This window comes from Rattus norvegicus, chromosome 3 (genome assembly GCF_036323735.1).
Source record: "Rattus norvegicus strain BN/NHsdMcwi chromosome 3, GRCr8, whole genome shotgun sequence".
In the NCBI taxonomy this organism is placed as follows: domain Eukaryota; kingdom Metazoa; phylum Chordata; class Mammalia; order Rodentia; family Muridae; genus Rattus; species Rattus norvegicus.
The window spans coordinates 96,459,882-96,483,520 of record NC_086021.1 but is presented as its reverse complement, the minus strand read 5'-3'; the positions used below and the strand labels follow the sequence as shown (position 1 = coordinate 96,483,520).

At 39.1% G+C, this 23,639-nt stretch overlaps 2 protein-coding genes across 2 annotated transcripts; both read right to left on the bottom strand.

Moving 5' to 3' along the window:
• Positions 1-6,890: 6,890 nt before the first annotated feature.
• On the bottom strand, positions 6,891-7,820 carry Or4c127 (olfactory receptor family 4 subfamily C member 127). The gene has a single exon (NM_001000619.1). It carries the CDS (start codon positions 7,818-7,820, stop codon positions 6,891-6,893), a length of 930 nt encoding a protein of 309 aa, NP_001000619.1.
• A 7,509-nt stretch (positions 7,821-15,329) lies between these two features.
• Positions 15,330-19,326, bottom strand: Olr726 (olfactory receptor 726). The gene is made up of 2 exons (NM_001395144.1): positions 19,250-19,326; positions 15,330-17,260 (listed from the first exon to the last, which is right to left on the bottom strand). Exon 2 carries the CDS (start codon positions 17,217-17,219, stop codon positions 16,299-16,301), a length of 921 nt encoding a protein of 306 aa, NP_001382073.1. The 5' UTR covers positions 17,220-17,260; positions 19,250-19,326; the 3' UTR covers positions 15,330-16,298.
• Between the last annotated feature and the right edge of the window lie 4,313 nt (positions 19,327-23,639).

Below are 23,639 nucleotides of genomic sequence, written 5' to 3'. Positions count from 1 at the left end.
CTTGCTTTACCTTACTGTGTTTTTTTTTATTTGCTTTTGTTTGGGAACTAAGATTAGATCTTTAAAAGAAGTGAGTTTGATTTGTAATTCTTATAAAAAGTTTTATTCAATTATTTATGTATTCATTTTACCTCCCAATATCAGCCCCCTCTCTTTCCACTATCCCCTCATGCAGATCCTCCTGCCATTCCTTTTTCCCCTTCTCCTTTCAGAAGGGGGAGGGCCCCTCTCTCTTTATCACTCCACCCCTATCGAGTCACTGCAGGACTCTCTCAGTAGGCCACAAAAGGCAGGCCAGCTAGGGGAACAGGATCCATAGGACAACAGTTTCACAGACAGTCTCACTCCTACTGTTGGGGAACCCACATGAAGACAATGCTGAAAACCATATTGTTCCTTTCAAATGTTTACAACATGGGCATTCATGGGAAATCGTAGCATGGCATCCGTTCTTTTCAATGTCCTATATTTGGTGTAAAGTCTGAAAACACGGGAGTTGCTGGCAGCAAAAGATATTCCAATCCCAGTGTCAGACATATTTCTGAGCTCCCCACAGAAGCCACAAGATTAGCACAGAGGGAAACCTGGTCCCAATTTTTTCTTTTCACTTTTCCCCCCATGAATGCCTTCTTACATTACAAAAAAAAACTGTATATTGTCACACATGCAGAACGATGGATTGTACTATGGCATTTTTACACATGCTTTCTTCTCATGTGTCCCCTCCCTACTGCTCTTTATCCTCCCTTTTCTTAAATTGCTGCTCTCCCTCCTCTCCAGGCCCATGGACTGCACCTGGTTTATGCTCATATTTATTCCGTTGAAAACTTTGAACTCAAGTTTTTGTTTTAACAATATTTTGAATTGGCATATGTTTATTGTAGACAGAACAGGATGCCATAAGACATTCCCATTTGAGTGTATTGTGTACTTTCAACATACTAACCCTGTAATCCCCCTCTCTCCTCTTTGTCTAGAGAGTGCTTTATACTCATATCATACATTGATAAACAAATGATTTTACGCATCTGTATGTATGTATGTATGTATGTATGTATGTATCTATCTATCCATCTATCTATCTATCTATAACACCTAGCTTCATAAATGAGAGAAACATGTGGTCTTTCTTAATTTGCATAATATGATTATTTTCTGCTGGTTCTATTTCTTATAAATAACATAACTTCTTTATCACTAAAATATTCCACTGTCTAAATAAATCACATATTACTTTCTTGATTTTTGATCATATGGTGTGATCATATGCACTGACCACTAGCCTCTCTCTCTCTCTCTCTCTCTCTTTTTTTTTTTATTAACTTGAGTATTTCTTTTTTTTTTCTTTTTTTTTTTATTAACTTGAGTATTTCTTATATACATTTCAAGTGTTATTCCCTTTCCCGGTTTCCGGGCAAACATCCCCCTCCCCCCTCCCCTTCTTTATGGGTGTTCCCCTCCCTATCATCCCCCCCTTGCCGCCCTCCCCCCAACAGTCTAGTTCACTGGGGGTTCAGTCTTAGCAGGACCCAGGGCTTCCCCTTCCACTGGTGCTCTTACTAGGATATTCATTGCTACCTATGAGGTCAGAGTCCAGGGTCAGTCCATGTATAGTCTTTAGTTAGTGGCTTAGTCCCTGGAAGCTCTGGTTGCTTGGCATTGTTGTACATATGGGGTCTCGAGCTTCTTCAAGCTCTTCCAGTTCTTTCTCTGATTCCTTCAACGGGGGTCCTATTCTCAATTCAGTGGTTTGCTGCTGGCATATGCCTCTGTGTTTGCTGTATTCTGGCTGTGTCTCTTGGGAGATATCTACATCCGGCTCCTGTCGGCCTGCACTTCTTTACTTCGTCCATCTTGTCTAATTGGATGGCTGTATATGCATGGGCCACATGTGGGGCAGGCTCTGAATGGGTGTTCCTTCAGTCTCTGTTTTAATCTTTGCCTCTCTATTCCCTGCCAAGGGTATTCTTGTTCCCCTTTTAAAGAAGGAGTGAAGCATTCACATTTTGATCATCCGTCTTGAGTTTCATTTGTTCTAGGCATCTAGGGTAATTCAAGCATTTGGGCTAATAGCCACTTATCAATGAGTGCATACCATGTGTGTTTTTCTGTGATTGGGTTACCTCACTCAGGATGATATTTTCCAGTTCTGACCATTTGCCTACGAATTTCATAAAGTCATTGTTTTTATAGCTGAGTAATATTCCATTGTGTAGATGTACCACATTTTATGTATCCATTCCTCTGTTGAAGGGCATCTGGGTTCTTTCCAGCTTCTGGCTATTATAAATAAGGCTGCGATGAACATAGTGGAGCACGTGTCTTTTTTATATGTTGGGGCATCTTTTGGGTATATGCCCAAGAGAGGTATAGCTGGATCCTCAGGCAGTTCAATGTCCAATCTTCTGAGGAACCTCCAGACTGATTTCCAGAATGGTTGTACCAGTTTGCAATCCCACCAACAATGGAGGAGTGTTCCTCTTTCTTCGCATCCTCGCCAGCATCTGCTGTCACCTGAGTTTTTGATCTTAGCCATTCTCACTGGTGTGAGGTGAAATCTCAGGGTTGTTTTGATTTGCATTTCCCTTATGACTAAAGATGTTGAACATTTCTTTAGGTGTTTCTCAGCCATTCGGCATTCCTCAGCTGTGAATTCTTTGTTTAGCTCTGAATCCCATTTTTAATAGGGTTATTGGTCTCCCTGCAGTCTAACTTCTTCAGTTCTTTGTATATTTTGGATATAAGGCCTCTATCTGTTGTAGGATTGGTAAAGATCTTTTCCCAATCTGTTGGTTGCCGTTTTGTCCTAACCACAGTGTCCTTTGCCTTACAGAAGCTTTGCAGTTTTATGAGATCCCATTTGTCGATTCTTGATCTTAGAGCATAAGCCATTGGTGTTTTGTTCAGGAAATTTTTTCCAGTGCCCATGTCTTCTAGATGCTTCCCTGGTTTTTCTTCTATTAGTTTGAGTGTATCTGGTTTGATGTGGAGGTCCTTGATCCACTTGGACTTAAGCTTTGTACAGTGTGATAAGCATGGATCGATCTGCATTCTTCTACATTTTGCCCTCCAGTTGAACCAGCACCATTTGCTGAAAATGCTATCTTTTTTCCATTGGATGGTTTTGGCTCCTTTGTCAAAAATCAAGTGACCATAGGTGTGTGGGTTCATTTCTGGGTCTTCAGTTCTGTTCCATTGGTCTATCTGTCTGTCTCTGTACCAATACCATGCAGTTTTTATCACTATTGCTCTGTAATACTACTTGAGTTCAGGGATAGTGATTCCCCCTGAAGTCCTTTTATTGTTGAGGATAGTTTTAGCTATCCTGTTTTTTTTGTTATTCCAGATGAATTTGCAAATTGTTCTGTCTAACTCTTTGAAGAATTGGATTGGTATTTTGATGGGGATTGCATTGAATCTAGATCGCTTTTGGTAAAATACTAGCCTCTCTCTTACAACCCTCTTACTTCTGCTGAGTTGTCAACAGCCCCTTCCTGCTTTCATATTTTATTTTATGTAAGTCTTATGCAGTAGCCTCAGCTAATGTGTGTTCAAGATTGCAATGGCCATGTCATACGCACAAGATGGAATTTCATAGCTCCCCTATATCCTCTGGTGCCCTTTCTGCCCCCTTTTCCATGATGTTCTTTGGGTCTTGAAGGGGAGATGGAGATGTCTTGATTAGGTCTGACCCATTCAGCTACAGGCTGAATGTCTTACTAGGCTTAAAGAACCAGATATGCATTTCTGCACATGAATGGCCCTCACATCCAATTAGAAAGCAGTCGGCTAAATCCAAAACAATCTTGCCACTATTAAATCAGTGGACATGATTTACCTTGGAAGGTTGGAATTAGCACAGAGAATCTACAAAAAGGTAAGATCACTGATGGCTTTTCTCATGGAGTGTCTTCCATAGAAACTTCTGGCACTGTGAAGGCTAGTCAGTGGGAAAGAAGCTTCCAGTTCAGTTCCAGCTGATTTCCCCATGTCCTGCATTCAAACTGTATGGTACCTTCAGCAAAAGGTTCTTGTAATCCATTCTGTTTTTCCCCAAGAGGAGTGGCAGTAATTTGTGTTATTTTGGGAGGCTGTGAAGGTCCCTCAACAATAGTTCACAGGGACTTATCCTGCATGATACTGGGATTTATTTATTTTTTATTTCATACAACATATTCTGATCACAGTTTCGCCTCTCACAAGTCCTACCAGAACCTCTTTCCCAAAGTGTATAGGCTTTATTTTCCCTTTCTTTAAAAGATCAACAGGCAAATGATCAAACAAACAAACAAACAAACAAATTAGAATAAAATAAACCAGTGTAAATAAAAATCATGAAACATACATATGCACATGGGCACAAATATACACATACACAGAAGCACACAGAGGAACCCAATGACATGCCCACATAGGCACATGCACATGCACAGCACAGGCAAACACACACACACACACACACACACACACCAACAAACCATTAACAATCCTAAAATTTGAAACCATAATATACATGCAAAAGCCTAGTAAGACGAAAAATGCCCAAATAAAGCAACATATGACATAAAGTCTACAAAAATACCAGAGATTTAATTTTGTGTTGGTCATCTACTTCTGAGTATAGAGCCTAAGCTTAAGTGACTGATATATACAGTTGGACTCCATTGGAGAAAACTAACTTTTCCTTTGTAAGCTGATGTCAGTAGGAGATAGCTTCCTGGTTAGGATTGAGAATTTATGTTCATTTCTCCTTCTCACTCCTGGGACCCTGTATGACTTGAACCTATCCAAGGTCCCTATGTGCTGCCAAAATCTCTATGAGTTCCTATGTACCTCAGTCTTATTGTGTGTGGAAGATATTATTTCCTTAGAATCATCAATTTTTTGTGACTCTTACAATTTTTATATCTCCTCTTTGATATAGCTCCCTGAGTTCTCAGGGGGAAAGGTTTAATGCAAACACTCCATTTAGGCCTGGGTGTTCCAAGATCTCTTATTCTCGGTACAGTCTCCAGTTGTGTGTCTCTGGGTCAGTTTTCATCTATTGTAGGAACAGTCTTGTCTTATGATGGGTGAGTGAAGCACAGATCTGGGAGTATGGCAGACTATCACTGGGAATATCATTGTATTGCTATGTTCCTTTAGCAGAACAACAGTACTTGGGTTTCCCCTGGGCTGATGGTGATACTGGGATTGATTTTTATTACTAAACTATGGCTTCTGAGAGCATCATTTTAAGCTCTACTTGTTAAATGCTTTAAAAATTATATCACTTGCATGTATGCTTTCAAAATTGACCATTTTTCATATTGGTTTGCTCTTTCCTGGACAATACTGTTTATCTTGTTCTCAGCGTTCCTTGGTTGCCTGTGTTTATTTGTGTAGTGTTGAGTCCTTGTCCACATTCGCACATCCATTGCTGTTTTCCTTGTTCAGCTCATGTGTAAGCAGTCATGTCAGGTATAGCTTCAATATTAGTAGGAGACACAGTCTCTGAGAAAACTCTCTGATCATTTGGCTCTGATTATATACATATATGTAACAATTATTTACAAAAGAGGCCATGATTTTGAGAGAAGGCTTATACAGGAGCATTTGGAGGAAGAAGGGGAGGAAGAAATGATGTAACTCTATTGTAATCTCAAAAAATATAATAAGTAATTAAAATCAAACAAAACAAAAAACAAAATGAATCTGAAAAATCAACCAATAGTGGCTTTGACCCAGGTTCTAGCCTTTTAGTTAGTCAGTTAGTTTTTAAAGTTGTAGGTTTCCAATATGGGTTTCATACATCCTTGATTTTTGTTTATTCCCCTGTTCCCCACCACTCCCAATTTCCCTAATCCTTATCCCAACCTCCACTTAAATATTTCAACCCCTAGTATTTGCATCCCAACTTTCACATAAATTGTGTTTTCCTATTCTTCTCCCTTATTCCTCTTCCTTTTTCATACCCTTTTGTTTGCTTTCTTGCTTTCACACTCTACAGGGATTTTTAACTACAGAAATATAAAAGTTCGAGTTAGATCCACATGTGAAAGACAACATACAGTATTTGCCAATGTGGATCTGGACTATCTTGTTCAATATAATATTTTTAGACTCAATCACTTATATGAAAATTATCGTTTATTTTTTTGTGGAATAAAATTCCATTAAGTGTATTACCACATTTTCATTATTCACTTATCAATTGGTGTATACACATTGTTATTTCATTTCTTAGCCAGTATAAAGGAGCAGTAACTAATACAGATGTACAGATAGCCCTGTTGTAGATTAATGCCCTTTGAGGAAATGCACAGGAGAGTTATATCTGGGTCATATTGTTTTATTTTTAGTATTTTGATTTAAAAAAATCCCTAACTGATTTCCACAGTGGCTGCATTAGTTTACCCTTCTGTCACATGAGTAGGGGTTCACCTTTCCCTGCATCCTCCTCAGCATTTGTTGTCATTTGTCTCACTGAAGTTGAGAACAGAGTAAAGATCATCATGGAAAGGGCTAGAAAGAGAAGCAACGAAGTGGAGTAGGGAAAACAAATCCCCAAATATGGTTCGATAGCAGAAATACATTCTAACAAGAATAGGGTGACCATTGTTGGCAATCAACTAATTTAGATACCATAAAAATTGGAACAAAATTTAAAGATTTTAAATATAAAAAATTAATAAAATTTTAATGTCATAGAAACTCTTATCATTTTGATGTGGTCATACACACTTTCTACAAGTGTAATGATACTATTCCTACTGCATTAGTACAAATCATCCATGTGCTAATTATGATGCAAAGTGTAATTGAATATATCAATTTGGATCACTTAAAGAAAAAATCTATATGAAATATCACCATGTATTCCTCTTTACTATAAAAATAACTGGTTTTCTTTAACAAATATTTGACCTTATTTGACCCAGGAGCTTCTTCATAACATTTTTGACCTCCTCATTTCTGAGGGTATAGATTAAAGGGTTCAACAGAGGTGTCACCAGTGTGTAAAACACACTCACAACTTTGTCAATGTGGAAGGAGATCATTGGTCTCACATACAAGTATGAGCAAGGGACAAAGAACAAGACAACAACAGTGACATGAGAGGCACAGGTAGACAGAGCTTTGCGACGCCCTTCTGAACTGTGATTCCTCAGGGAGCGAAGAATAAACACATAGGAAGCAACCAGCATAGAGAAAATGAGTAAACACATTGACCCACTGTTGGCAGCGATCAGGGGCCCCAGAGTATGAGTGTCAGTGCAGGCCAACTCCAGAAGTGGTATTAAATCACATATAAAGTGATTAATGGTATTGGGCCCGCAGAAGGGTAATTGGGCTATAAATATAGTCTGTATCATTCCATGAACAAACCCCACAATTCCAGCTGCTACCACCAAGAAGATACATACATGTCGGTTCATGATAGTCATGTAGTGCAAGGGCTTGCAGATGGCTACATAACGATCATAGGCCATGGAAATCAGCAAGATGATTTCAGCTGCAGCAAAAAAATGCTCAGCAAAAAGCTGTGTCATGCAGCCATTGAAGGATATGGTGCTCTTCTCAGAGATTAAGTCATAGATCATTTTGGGTGCTATGGAAGAAGAGTAGAAACCATCTATGATGGACAAGTAGGACAAAAAGAAGTACATGGGAGTAGCCAGGGCTGGACTGATGAAGATGGTGACTGAGATGAGCATGTTACCTGCCAGTGTGATCAAGTAGATTATTAAGCACACAATGAATAAAAGTTTCTGCAGGTCTGGGTCTTGGGTCAAGCCCAGGAGGATGAATTCTGTGACATTGCTCATTTTTTTTTGCATCAATTTAGTATAGGCTCTGTGCATATGGTCATCTGAAAAGAAACCATAGGGTGTCTCAGTGATTATATTTAAAATGAAATAGTGAAATACTTTATCATCTTATTGCTTCTGGTCCCTAAGGTCAATGTAGCTGCACTTCTGCAGACAGTATCACATTCCATGCAGTTATATCACATTGGATATATTGCATTTTTAAATGGATTTTCATGGAATAATGACAGAACCTTATAAATATTATAAGAAATCAAAATGTCATTATAATGGGTAAGATAGATGACTTCCAAATTGTCATCTAACCAGGCGTGACATTTCATTGTGTTTTTTGAGGGTAGATGTCATCAATATCAATAAGTTTGAAGTTCTGTTTGTGTATTTACATAGACAATTTTGATAAAAGTTCAGCATTGAATGGATAAATGGATATTACGCACTAAAAAGGCAAGTATTGTTAAACTTAAAGCATTTAAACTTTGTGCTATAATTCTCCATTATATGAATTTATCTGCTCCTAGGGACAGAGATGTGCTATGGATGGAAATTGTCTTCTTTATTAATGCCAAATAACCATATCCTTACTGAGCATGCTTTCAGAAAGCCATATTTTATCCCTGGTTCTCCATGGCCACTTCTTTCATGTTTCTTTTCTCTATATCTGGATGTATATGTGTAAGTGGTACAATATCTCCATAAAACACCCCAGTATTTCAGGAATAAATTTTTCTTACAATTGAACTTTGATCATGAGAAAAATTATTCTTAGACTTGGGCAAATTTCTTCTCTCTAATCACATTTTACAACTAGAATTAAACTAGATATGTTGTTACCTCAAATTTCTTGTTGATAAGACATAAATGATCATGTTACCTAAGATGCCCCACTTTCCCTTTTAAAAATAAATTCCCTCAAAATAAGATGAACAAAGAGTTTCGTTATGAAGGTGAAGAAATATTAAGGACAGTACAATATATTCTTTAAAATGAACTAGATGTAGGCTTGCTAAATATGAATTAGAATGGTCATGAGTGAGATGTGGGTATTTTATACTTTTTTCTTTATTCCTTTCCCTAATATCTACCCAAAGTCATACCAAAAATTCTGCCAGCCTACTCCAGTTTAAAAATATTCCCATAAATTGCATCCCCACTAAGAGCGAGAAGCGATTTGCAAAGAAGCAGTAGGTCTCTAACTGGGCACAGTCCCAGAATGTCTCCACTTTGCTTTTCACTTCTGTAGAAGGGGGTGATGCAGTTAATCATTCTCAGTAAACTTAACTCCCAAATCCTAACCTCAAATCAACAGTGCTGAAACCATGAGATGGGGACAAACTTTCAATCATTACAAACAAACATCTAGAATTAAGGTACTTAGTAAGATGTAGAAGTAAATCATGGTATCTCAGAAGTTGTTTCAGTCATTCTCTGCACCATCTCATTAAGTACCACTCCTAATGGTATTTTATATGGGTATTTTCACACTTTTGTGTCCAAATTCATTTTCACAGAAAATATAAACCTTTATTTCAAGTATATAATTGCAAATTCTACTTCAGCAGAATATAGTGACTGGATCCAATCATTCTGCTTAAATTTGGTAAGAAGAGATCTAGTTTTCACCTACCAGGCTGCAGTTGGCGGTGGATTCCTCTCTCGATTTAGTGGAGTTAGTGTTTCTTCCCCTCTGAGTACACCCAGCATAGTGTTCAGCCGACTCTATAAGCTAACACTGGAATTATTAATTTTCTAGACAATTCTATAATTTAGGCATTTTTATTTTTTATTTTTGGTTCTATTGTCAGCATTTAATTCCCAAAATAAAATATTCCAATTAGGAACATTTATATTTCTAAGATTTAATTCCTACTTATTAATTTCCTATAATTGATGGGTACACACACACACACACACACACACACACACACTCACACACACACACTCACACCATATTAATAGATAATGACACAGAGAATAAAGCCAAATTGCTCAAATCAGCAAACATTAGCATATTCAACTACAGCATGTCTAAGAGATAAAATCAAACTGGTTAGATTTTCCCCCTTATCCTTTTGGACATTTTTTTTTGCTTCCTAAGAGTCTGTGAACAATGTGGAAATAGAATTTCTATTCAACTCAAGTTCCTCTTTAACTTCTTCTCCTTAGAAACCTACAAACATGAAGAATAGTTTCTCTTAGACAAATCTTCATCACATTGATTCATGCCATGCTTCAGGCATTGACACACTAACCCTTTGTTTGGATTCTTCTTTTTCTTCTTCATACTAGAGAAATATTTAAATAGATTTGCACCATCTGGAAGGTCTGGTCATGTTTTAGCTTTGCAAATACCCAGAGGATTGGTAATCATCTCTTTTGAAACCTTTGCCAAGGCTCTTTGCTTACTCCTACAAACATCATTAGCAGTGGCTAGTTTTAGAAATGCAGTTAGATTGTAGATTGATTTCCAATTCATGTACATGCTAGGCAAGAATTGTATCTACCCACCTCAAAAATATTAATACAGTGTTGCTCCTGTCTAAAGGACATGTGGGGACAAAGAGAGGTACAGTGACTGAAGGAAAGGCCATCCAGACACTGCCACACCTGGGGATCCACCCCATTTGCAGCCATCAAACCCAGACACTATTGCTGATTCCAGTAGGTACCTGTTGACAGGAGCTTGGTGTAGTTATCCCCTGAGAGGCTTTACCACAACCTAACCAATACACAAATGGATGCTCACAGCCAACCATTGGACTGAGTATGGGAACCTCAATGGAGGAATGAAGGATGGAAAGGGGTTTGCAACTTAATTGGAAGAACAACAATATCTACTAGCCAGACCCCTCCTTCCTTCCCCAGAGCTCCCAGGAACTAAAACACCAACCAGAGAGTACACATGGAGAGACCCATGACTCCAGCTGCATATGTAGCAGAACATCGCCTTAACTGGCTTCTGTGGGGAGGGAGGCCCTTGGTCCTGTGGAGGTTTGATGCCCCAGTCAGTGTAGGGGAATGCTAGGGTGGTGAGGTGGGAGTGGGTAGGTGGGTGGGTGGGGGAGCACCCTCATAGAAGCAGGGGGGAAGTGGGATGGGAGAACAGGTTTTTGGAGGGGAAACTGGGAAGGGGAATAGCATTTGAAATGTAAATAAATAAAATAACAAATAACAAAAGAATTTTTCCACTGAGCATCATATATAGGCCTTCTTTATATATGCCCTATTTGACTTAGAGTAATGACTTTAACTCATTTATGATGGAGCATTCACTTAAATTCCACTTTTTTGTAACTGAAGCAGGTCATCATGAAAGAAAATCTCTGACTTAGATGCTCTCATTTATTGATTCTCTCAAAATCCTTTTTTAAATTTATTTTTAATTTATTTTATTTATTCACTTTACATTCTGCTCACTGCCCCGCTTCCTGGTCACTCCCCACCCTGTGCAATTCTTCCTCCATTCCCTTTCCTCTCCTCCTTTGAGTGTGTAGGGTCATCCCTGGGTATCCTCCCATCCTGGCACTTCAAGTCTCTGTGAGGCTAGATGCTTTTTCTCCCACTGAGGTCACACAAAGCAGCCCAGCTAGAACATATCTCATGTGCAGGCAACAGTTTTTGGAATAGCCTCTTTCCAGTTGTTCAAGACACATATGAAGACCAAGCTATACATCTGCTACATATGTGTGATGAGGTTAAGTCCAGCCCATGCACGTTCCTTGGTTGGTGGTTCAGACTCTGAGAACTCTAAGAGTCCAGGTTAGTTGATTCTGTTGGTCTTCTGTGGAGTTCCTATCCCCTTTGGGGCTTGCAATTCCTTCCTCCTATTTTTCCATAAGAGTCCCCAAGCTCAACCCACACTTTGGCTGTGGGTATCTATATCTGTCAGAGTCAGCTGCTGAGTGAAACCTCTCAGAGGACAGCATGCTCCTATCTGCAAGCACAACACAGTATCATTAATAGTATTAGGCATTGGTACTTGCTCCTGGGATGGGACTCTAGTTGGGCCAGTTGTTGGTTGGCCATTCCCTCAGTTTCTGTTCCCTCCCTCATGCTCGCATTAATTATAGACAGGATAAAATTTGGTTAGAAAGTATTGTAGGTGGGTTAGTGTCTCTATTGCCCCACTGATGTTCCTACCTGGCTACAGGAAGTGGCCTCTTCTGGTTCCATTTCCCCAATGTAGTGAGTCACAGCTAGGATCATCCCCTCTAATTATTGGGTGCCTCCTGTATTCCAGGTTACTATCTTGTCCTGGAGATGCCTTCCACCTGCTCACCCCTATCAGTTGCAGATTTCCATTCATTTTTATCGCATCTAGAAATCTTGTTTATCCTTCCCCACACTTGATCCTGAACATCATATCCCCCGTTCTCTCTCCCTCCCAGTTCCCTCCCTCTATCTCCTCTTTTATTCCACCTTCTATGTGAGATTCAAGCTTCCTCACTTCCACCTTCCTGCCTGTTTAGTTTCTCTGGGTCTGTGGAATGTATGATGGCACCTGCATTTTATGGCTAACATCCACTTATAAGTGAGTACATACCATGCATATCCTTTTGGGACTGGGTTATCTCACTCAGAATAATAATCTCAAGTTCTCAAAAATCTTACAGAAAGACTTTCATAGCACTTCTTAACTTTTCTACAAAACAGATGGAAGAATTCTTCAAAACTCAAACTCTGGACAAACTTCAGGAATATCACCAGACAATTATGGATGCTAGAGCTGTCATTCTTAATAGAATGTTCATAGCACACAACCAGTGTCTAGCACTAGCCATGACCGCAGGAGGTGTTTTGGTTTTGATTTGTTTTATGTAGTGATTTGTCTATATTTTCCCACCTTTCTTTATGAGATAGGCTCTCTCACTGACCCTAGAGTTTACTGCTTAAATAGAATGTTATTCACCTGACTGCCATGCTCGGTTTTTATGGGAACTGAGGATCCAAACTCAGGTTCTCATAACAGGCACTTAGCGCAGAGAACCATCTCCCTAGCTTAAATTATTTTAAGCAGGACGACCAAAGTGCAGATGCTTCAGTCCTTCTTAGAAGGGGGAGCAAAAATATTCACAGAAGGAAATATGGAGACAAAGTTTGGAGCAGAGACTGAAGGAAAGGCCATCCAGAGGTTTCTCCACCTGGGGGTCCAGCCCATATACAGCCACCAAACCCAGACAATATTGCTGATGCCAAGAAATGCAAGTTGACCAGAGCCTGATATAGCTGTCTTCTGAGAGGCTCTGCCAGAGCATGACAAATACAGAGGAGAATGCTCTGAGCTAAACATTTAACTGAGAATGGATTGAAGGAGCTGAAGGGGATTTCAACCCCATAAGAACAATAATATCAACCAGCCTTAGCTCCCAGGGACTAAATCACCACCCAAAGAGTACACATGGATAGACCCATGACTCCAGCTGCATATGTAGCAGAGGATAGCTTTGTTGAGCATCAATTGGAGAAGCAGCCCTTGGTCCTGTCAAGGCTCAATATCCCAGTGTAGGGGAATGTCAGGGTGGGCAGGCAGGAAGGGGTTGGTGTGTGGGGGCAACACCCTCATAGAAGGAGGGCGAGAGGGGATGGGATAGAGATTTATGGATGTGAAACTGGGAAAGGGAATAACATTTGAAATGTAAATAAAAATATCCAATAAAAAGAAGAAAAGAACTTCTGAAAGTTGTATGTGATCTCTCTCTGTCTGTCTCTGTCTGTCTCTGTCTGTCTCTCTCTCTCTCCCTCCCTCCCTCTTTGTGTGTGTGTGTGTGTGTGTGTGTGTGTGTGTGTGGTTTTGCTATGTGAAGAGCTTTCTACTGTTTTAGTAGATTGAGTATATCTAACTCAGGAAGACAGCATATTTGGTGAGCATTTTCTTGAAGACTTGTACAACCTTCTACACTACTTTCATATACACTTGTCTTCATTTCTCTTAAAATATAACCTCATTTAAAATATAACCTATAGGGCTGAGCATGAAAGGTACCAAATATGTAATGTTGATCTATTTCACTTACAGCAACAGAACTGTGTGAATTCTTGTCTCTTTTCTAAGTATTTTCCTAAAAATATTAAAATTTATGTTGTATGAATGCCTTGGTATAATGATGAGTATTGTTTAAATGGGATTTAGACTATATTCATTTTCATTATTGTATAGAATTTGAGTATTGTAGGGGTTCTAAAGATTCTATAAATCTGTGGGCTGCTGCTTTTCCTTCTGAGTCTTAATGTCAGTCCTGTCCACTTATAATGTGAATTGATATTTCTTCCAGTGTAGAAAGAAATGAATTGAGAATATGTGATGTGATTCAGTGTAGCTGGTCTTTGCCACTTTGTGGGGTTTTCTTTTTTCCACACTTTATCCTACCCTTACTCTCACCCCCATCCCTAATGTCACTCCCTAACACTAGATAGGAGAGAAACAAGGATAGAGGAAAGTGAGGAATTAGGACAAATCCCTGAATCTAATTTCTTTCCTCTTGTATTGCTGAAATTATCTGTAGCTGCAAAAGCTAAATTTCTGATAGAGTATGAGGCAAATCATGGTCAGCTGCTCTGGGCAGCCCAAAGCAGCCCCACAACCCTACACCTGGGACTAAATTCTTAGAAAATTTCTGTGTTTTTAAAGAAACCAAACTTCCAAAATTGTCTCTACACTTCAGCAATTATATTGCTGAAGTTTCATGGGCATGGTGTCCCTGCCAAGGCTAGTAATCATTGTGTCACAGCAGGCATCCTAGTCTCCTCTCCTGCACAATGTGCCTGTCCCCTCTTCTTCAGTGTTCCTTGAGTTTTAGAGACTGCGCTTAAGATGTACTATTTGGGCAGTTCATTCGTGGGCACTTATTCTCTGCATTTTGACTAGTTGTAGATCTCTGTAGTAGTTTTTTTATCTGCTGCAAAGAAAATCTCTTTGATGGGAACTAAGAGGCATACTTATGCGTAGGTATAAAGAAAATTCTCTGGAACAAAGTTAGCAACTATATTGATTAGCATAATGAGGACACCAGTTGACATGACAATATAGATGGGGGAAGTTTCTCAAAACTGCATACATGCCTAGACGAAAAACTATGGGCAACCAATGGTTCCTGAGAGAGTGAGAATTAGTCTATTAGACTTTCCTAATAGATTATCTAGTACCTAATGGTAGTCATCACTAAACACATGTACTTATGAGTAACACTTATGAGTGTGCACACACATATACACATTATAGGAAAAACCATAAGTAGTTGGGTGGAGGACGGAAGGAGGTGGAGATAATAAAAATACAACACTCAAGTAAGAAATTCTCAAAATACTGAAAGAAAGAAAACACAATGTGTACACTGACAGTATAACATTTAGCTATAAAAAAAAGAATGGTATTTTATAGTTTGTAGTACTCTGGGTGGAACTGGAGGGAAATATGGGAAATGACAAGGCACCGAAAGCCAAATATTGCACACTCTTACTCAAATGTTAAAGCCAAGAAGCTTTATTTTATGGAAGCTGAGAGATCAGTGGTCATAGAATCAGGGTGGACTGGAAAGAGGAGAATATTTTGAGGTTGGAGAATGGGAATCAAAATGCAGGCGTACTGGAGGAATACGTACTGAACACTAGGACAAACATGGTTAACATCAATTTATTATGTATTTTTTAAAGAACTAGAAAAACGTTTAAAGCTTTTAAAAAGAAACAAAGGAAAAATGGGATATTGTTGCTGAAAATATTTAATCCCAATCAGGGGCCTCTACCCCACTTTTGATTATTCAATTCCCAGATAAAAGACACAAGTGACCTTTAATTTATGATAAATATTTGTCAGCACTAAAGCAGGGCAGTATCTACACTCTATGCTATTAGAATCTACTTTCTTATTGATAACCGTGAGTTATTACTTACTATGTTCTATCTGGGCTGATCTTAACTACAAATGACCAGCCCTCATCACCATGATTTTGAGATTCTTACCTTATGCCATCTTTCCTCACTTCACCTCCTCAGTCACCTCAATCTTCTTGACCCCATGCCCAGGAACTCCAAACCCTGACTATGTCTCTTCTGCTTAGCTATTGACTGTTGGCAATTTTATTTAGCCAATAGTTTTAAATCAAGAGGCATGGTACATGCAGATTCTCTCATTCTTGGGAGCAACCAGGACTTGGGGGCCAGTACTTATTATTACAATACATATCAAAAAGTCAAACCTCAACAGGATAGAAACATTTCTTACCATGATTTGATCATATCTGCATGGACTGTCACAATGTACTCCATTTAAATATATAATTATTATTTAATGAAAATGTAATATAGATAAGATATAATTCATCATCATCACCACCACCATCATCATCATCATCACCATCACTATCATCATCACCACCACCATCACCACCACTACCACTATCATCATTATCATCATTATAACTATTTAAGGAGAAGAAATGTCCATGGAACAGCATTAGACATTGTTTCTAAATATACAAATCACCAGGTTTACATATCATGAGCTTTCCTCATTTGACCCCAGAGCTTCTTCATAACCCTTTTGACTTCCTCATTTCTGAGGGTATAGATTAAAGGGTTCAGCATAGGTGTCACTAGGGTGCAAAACACAGTTACAGCTTTGTCAGTGGGGAAGGAGGTCATGGGCCTTAGGTACAGGTAAGAACAAGGTACAAAGAATAAGACAACAACAGTGACATGAGAGGCACAGGTAGACAGAGCTTTGCGACGCCCTTCTGAACTGTGATTCCTCAGGGAGCGAAGGATGACCACATAAGAAGCAACCAGCATAGAAAAAATGAGCAAGCACAGTGACCCACTGTTGGCAGCGATCAGGGGCCCCAGAGTGTGAGTGTCAGTGCAGGCCAACTCCAGGAGTGGTATTAAATCACACATAAAGTGATCGATAATATTTGGGCCACAGAATGGTAACTGGGCCATAAACAAAATCTGTATTCCTCCATGGATGAATCCTAAGATTACAGCAGCACCCACTAGGAATATACACACAGGTCGGCTCATGATGGTCATGTAGTGCAAGGGCTTGCAGATGGCTACATAACGATCATAGGCCATGGCAATCAACAAGATGATTTCAGCTGCAGCAAAAAAATGCTCAGCAAAAAGTTGAGTCATGCAGCCATTGAAGGATATGGTGCTCTTCTCAGAGATTAAGTCATAGATCATTTTGGGTGCTATGGAAGAAGAGTAGAAACCATCTATGATGGACAAGTAGGACAAAAAGAAGTACATGGGAGTAGCCAAGGCTGGACTGATGAAGATGGTGACTGAGATGAGCATGTTACCTGCCAGTGTGATCAAGTAGATTATTAAGCACACAATGAATAAGAGTTTCTGCAGGTCTGGGTCTTGGGTCAAGCCCAGGAGGATGAATTCTGTGACATTGCTCATCCTTTCCCTTGATTTAGTTCATGCTTTGTGGATATGGTCATCTGAAAGACAACAAGAGAATACTCATGTGATATTTTAAACTCTAAGCTATTTTGTCATCTCACTTTTGGAATGGCTGAAACAGGAAAACAAATCTATATTTTTACTTCTTCATTTAAGATCACTATACAGGTAATTTTGAAGATGAGACGTAGATGGACTTACTATTACTTTATTGTAACACTTCAACCAACCAAAGTCTTTTGTTAACTATTAATGTTTTAAAAAATTTAAATCCAGGGGATAATCTCAAACAGGACTTTCTTTTACTGTTTTGTTTTATTCTTGTAGGACAAATATCATGAGTCTCAATTTATTTGAAATTACAGCTGTGCATGTTTGTGAATGTTACAGGTCTATGAACTTAGTGTGCATGAAAGTCAATGGGACACTAAATGTAAATGCTCAGTGTAAAGGTCCTGTGTTATGTACATACCATTCCTCTGTATCATTTGATGCACATGAACTTAGGAATGGAGATAGAATTCCATAGTTATTCTGGATAACAAAAGAACATTTGTTTTATTTATTTTTTTAGCTCATTGAGTACAATTGATTCTAGAACAATGGCTTTTGTTTCAGGCTTCTCATGGAGGAATTCTTTCATATCCTTTGTATGGTTGGATGCAGACATGTAAAGGCTACAAAGTGACCCTACTCCTCACAGGAGCAATTTTATAATTTTTCTCTAGATTTTGAGCTATTTTTTTCATTTAGGATCATGTTCACAGTTGGGTAAAATTCTCCTGTTTTTTACTCTTTGTAAATGAAGCTACCTGAGGAAGGACACCTAAAAATATGCTTTTTGTTATTGGTATACATTCAATCAAAGTAGGCAACTGGTAGAAATGTTGATTGATGCTATAAGAAATATTTTCTCTCAACCCTGTAACTGTGACTTTCACTAGCATGTCAGTGGTCTTACAAAGGAGGAGGTATTTTATTCTTTCTCTTCCCATTTCTACCTCTTTCCATATCATCTGCCAAAAAAGTCAAGCCAAATAATTTCTTTCCTATAACATCCAAATTCAGGATAGAGAGGTCAGCATCAAAGCCCCTTGTCAAGTGAATAAAAATATATTTGGTTTTTAGGGTGGCTCATTACCTGAGGATTTCACTCCTATTTATTGGTCTTCTATATGAGTATTATGTGGTTAATCATTCTCAGTGTATTTGTTCTTTAAATTTCTAACTTCAAAGTAGCAGCATAGAAATGGGAAAGGGTAAAGCTTTTAGATTGTTACAAATAAGACTTCAGAGTCACTGTATTTAGTGAGACTACTGTTCACAGCACTTTAAAAGTGATTTCAATCATTCTTGATAAAACCTGATTTATCAGTTCCCACAGATTATTTAATGCTATTGTGTTTCACTCATTTATTTTCATAGCAATCATTACACTTTTGGGTCCACTATACTTCAGTGAGAATAAATTGTCAAAATCAATGGAATCTGTTTAAAAATTGTAAAGAAACAATGTAGTTTTCACCAACCTGGGTGTAGTTGAGTGTAGAAATGTCTCCGTTTGTAGATTTAACACAGTCATTGTTTCTTTCCCTCTGGGCACACACAGCACAGCTTTCAGTAGACTGTGAGTTGATGTCTCTCTAGAGTGGATGTTTTCTTTCTTCCTTTCTTTTGTCTTATTCTCATTGTCACAGTTTATTCCAAAAGGAGCTGTGTTAGCCAGGAAAGTTTGATGGTTCTTTGGCATAATACCTATGCACCATGTTACTGATACATATTTATAGCCATATGTTTCTCTCTCTATAGAATGTTATATTTTATATTAAAAGCCCTCAAAATAAAGCCAAAATCTCAAAGCAGAAAGCATTTGTTTATTCCACTATAAGATGTATAAGTGAATAGAATAACTTTATTGGACTTGATTTTCTGTACCTCTTTGAATACCTGTTTTGGTTCTTAGTAGATCATGAATATTATGCAGAGAGAATATCTTTCATTTCTAACTTAAATTTTCTTTAACTTACCCCTGTAGAAATTCACCAAGTTCAAGTAGCATCTGTTAAACAAATATTTTTACTATATCTCCAATAAGTGGCTCACAAACTCTCTGGGATTTCTTATCCCTTGATTCCAAAGAATTGTTTAAATAGGTTTTCTGAGAGATGTAGGATCTGGTAATGCTTTGACCTCTCAAGAACCCAAAGGACTGATAATTGTTTCTGTCGAAATCTTTGCCAAGACAGTAGTCAAGATTTTCTTCCTACTCTCATTGGTATCTATAAACATCATTAACAGTGACTAGTTTTAGACATGCAGTTGGGTTGATATTAAATAAGTGTCTGCACTACAGGTCTTATTTTTCTAAAGACCTGAGTGACAACTCTATTTTTTTTTTTTGCTATATTGTGCCATTTAAATAACATCTTGGTTTTATTTCTGCAGATTACTTGGGTTTGAGTATTAGGTATATACATTTTCAGTGTGACTCTTTATTACTACTACTACTACTGATATTATTATTATCGTTATTATTATTATTATTATTATTATTATTTAATTTTTCACAGTCTAGTTGTTATCCCCCTCCAAGTCTGCCCTCTGACTGTTCCTCAACCCATTCCTTCTCCCAGGTCTCTAAAAGGATGTGCCCACCCCATTTCCTCCACCTCACTAGACCTCCCCATTCCCTGGAGCCTTACATTTTTCGGAGGTTAGGTGCAATTTCTCTCACTGAAATCAGACCAGGCTATATATCTGTCGAGGGTCTCACATCAGTTGATGTATGCTGCTGCATCTGACTCTTTCAGCTGCTTGTTAGGCCTCTCAGAGGGCATCCATGCTAGGCTCCTGTCTGTAAGCACACCATAACATCAGTAATAGTGTCAGGCTTTGGAGCCTCCCCTTGAACTAGATCCCAATTTGGGCCTGTCACTGGACCTCCTTTCACTCAGTCTCTTCTCCATTTTTGTCCCTGCAGTTCTCTAGACAGGAACAATTCTGGATCAGAGTTTTGACTATGGAATGGAAACCCATACCTCCTGTCTTTCTACTGTTGGGCATTTTCTCTAAGGTCCCTCCCGTGCAGTCTTGAAAGTGGCAGATACATTCTACCACCACCTACCTCCCAAGGTTGCTTGTTTCCATTCTTTCTACTGGCCCTCAGGACTTCACTCCTGTCCTCTCTCCAATACCTAATCATGTTCCCCCTTTCCATCCCTGTTCCCCATCCCACCCAGGTCCTTACACCCCACATTATTGATTTCTTCTACCTCCCAAGTGGGATTGAAGCATCCTCACTTGGGCCCTTCAGCTTGTTAACCTTCTTGAGTTCTGTGAATTGTATCCTGGGTATTTTGTATATTTTTGGCTAATATCCACTTATTAGTGAGTACATACAATGCATGTCCTTTTGTGTCTGAGTCACCTCAATCAAGATGATATTTTCTAGTTCTATCACTGAGTTTTTGCTTGCAAAACTCATGATGTCCCCATTCGTAATAGCTGAGTAGTATTCCATTTTGTAAATGAATCACATTTTCTTTATCCCTACTTTGGTTGAAGGACATCTATGTCATTTCCAGTTTCTGGGTATGGTGGAGAGTCTTTTGAGTATATGCCCAGGAGTGTTAGAGCCTTGAGGTAGAATTATTTCCAGTTTTCTGAGAAGCCACCAAATTGATTTCCAAAGTGGCTGTATAAATTTGTACTTCCACAAGCAATGGAAGAGTGCTCTTAGCTAGGGTTTACATTGGAAATGGTCAAGGCAATTCTTATATAGAACAATTGGTTATGGATAGCTTACAGGTTCAAAGGTTCAATCCATTATCATCTAAATGCAGGAAGCATGGCAGTGTATGGCTCAAGAGGAGCTGAGAGTTCTTGATCTGAAGGCTGACAGGAGAAAACTGGCTCCTACATGTCTATGAGGAGGGTCTCAAATCCCACCCCCACAGTGACATACTTCCTCCAACAAAGCCACACCTACTCCAACAAGGCAATACATCCTAATAGTGCCACTCAGTGTGCTAAACATATTCAAACCACTATATTTCACTCCCTGGTCCCCATCAACTTGTTCAAACACACGAGTCTATGAGGGCAATACTTAAACCTAGTATAATGGAAAATAAATTTAGTCCAACTTTGAAAGTTCTGTAAACTGTAACAGTCTCAATAATGTTAAAAGTCCAAAGTTAATCCTCTATAAAGTCAAAATAGAAAAGCAGATCACATACCCCCAACATTACAGGATATATTGCCATTCCAAAATATCATAGTGTGGAAATACTGGACCAAAGCAAGACCAAAAACAAGCTGGACAAACTCCAAACTCTGTTTCTCCATGTCTGATATCAAAGTGCTTGTCAGATCTCCAACTCCTTTCTATTTTGAGGAATACAACATATTTCTTTCTCTTGGGCTGGTTCCATTCCCTGTTAGCAGCTTTCCTCACCAGTTATCCCACAGCTCTGGCCCCTATAAAATCTTTGAATCTCTATGGAAACTTCAACTTTACAGCTTCTTGTTCCAATGTCTAGGATCCATACAGGATCTTCTGGGCTTCTCAAAAGTGCCTGGGTCACTTCTCTAGCTCTGCCCTCTGTAGCATTCTAGGCTCTGGTTGACTCCACTCCACTGCTGCTGCTGTTCTTGGTAGTTATCCAATGATACTAGCATCTCCAATATTCTGGGGTCTTCTGCTGCAATTGGGACTCACCAATAGCCTCTCATAGGCTCGCTTCATGTTGCTAAGCCTCAACCTCTTGGCATGACCCCTTCAGTCCTAGGCCATCAACTGTAACTGAGGCTGTACCATCACTAATGGCCTGGTCTCTCACAGTAACAAGTCTTAGTTGTTTTTCACGACAACTTCATACTTTCAAAACTAATACCACCTAAATTCTTACACATTACCAAGTTTAGCTGCAACCTGAGGTATAACCTAGGCTATCTCTGGAATACAGCTTCTTTGTGCTCTCAGAAAGAGCTCCCCAGAAGATTTCACCTCAGTCTCTTTTTTGTTTATTTTGTTTTGTTTGTTTGTTTCTTTTTCATTTATTTTTAATAACAAAGTAAAGTCAAGTTTACTTATATTGCCACTGTTGAAGCTATGCCATTATACTGCCACTGGTCAACTGTCCCCTGTCACTCACTCCCTTCCTTGCTAAGGAAACCACAGTATTGATTTTATTTCTAGTTTTATCATTGAACTATACACCCCAAAATACTAGCTCAGTTTCTCCTGCTTGTAAATTTTATATACATGCAGTTGCATGGCATGTGTACTTCGGTCTGACTTTTTTTATTGCATAGATTTTAATTTGCATTTCAAATGTTATTCATTTTCTTGATTTCCCAGCCATAAGCCTCCTATCCTTCCCCTCCCCTTCTTCTGTAAGGGTATTTCCCCCTCCCCAACCACCTCCTACTCCAGACTCCCCCCTGACATTCCTCTACACTGGGGGGTGGTTCAAGCCTTGGCAGGACCAAGGGCTTCTCCTCCCTTTGGTGCCCAACAAGGCCATCCTCTGCTACATATGAAGTTGGAGCCGTGGGTCAGGTGACAACAGATGCTGTTGAAGATGTGGAGAAAGAGAAACACTCCTTCATTGTTGGGGGGATTGCAAACTGGTACAACCACCCTGGAAATCAGTCTGGAGGTTCCTCAGAAAATTGGACATTGTGCTACCTGAGGACCCAGCTATACCTCTCCTGGGCATATACCCAAATGATGCTATAACTTACAAAAAAGACACATACTCCACTATGTTCATAGCAGCCTTATTTATAATAGCCAGAAGTTGGAAAGAACCCAGATGCCCTTCAACAGAGGAATGGATACAGAAAATGTGGTATATCTCCACAATAGAGTACTACGCAGCTATTAAAAACAATGACTTCATGAAATTCATAGGGAAATGGAATGAACTAGAAAATATCATCCTGAGTGAGGTAACCCAAACACAGAAAAATACACATGATATGTACTCACCAATAAGTGGATATTAGCCCAAAAGCTCTAATGACCCAAGATACAATCCACAGACCACATGAAGCACAAGAAGAAAAATGACCAAAGTGCAGATGCTTTAATCCTTAAAAGGGGAAACAAAATTATTCATAGGAGGGGATATGGAGACTCTGTTTGGAACAGAGACTGAAGCAACGGACTTTCAGAACCTGCCCCCCTTGATGAAGCTAAGAAGTACATGCTGACAGGACCCTGATATAGCTGTCCCCTGAGAGTCTCAGCCAGAGTGTGACAAATACAGAGGTACTAGCGGCAAACCATTGAACTGAGAAAGGGGTCCCTATTGGAGGAATTAGAGAAATGATTGAAAGAGCTGAAGAACATAAGAACAACAATGCCAACCAACCAGAGCTCTTGGGACTAAACCACTACCCAAAGACTAT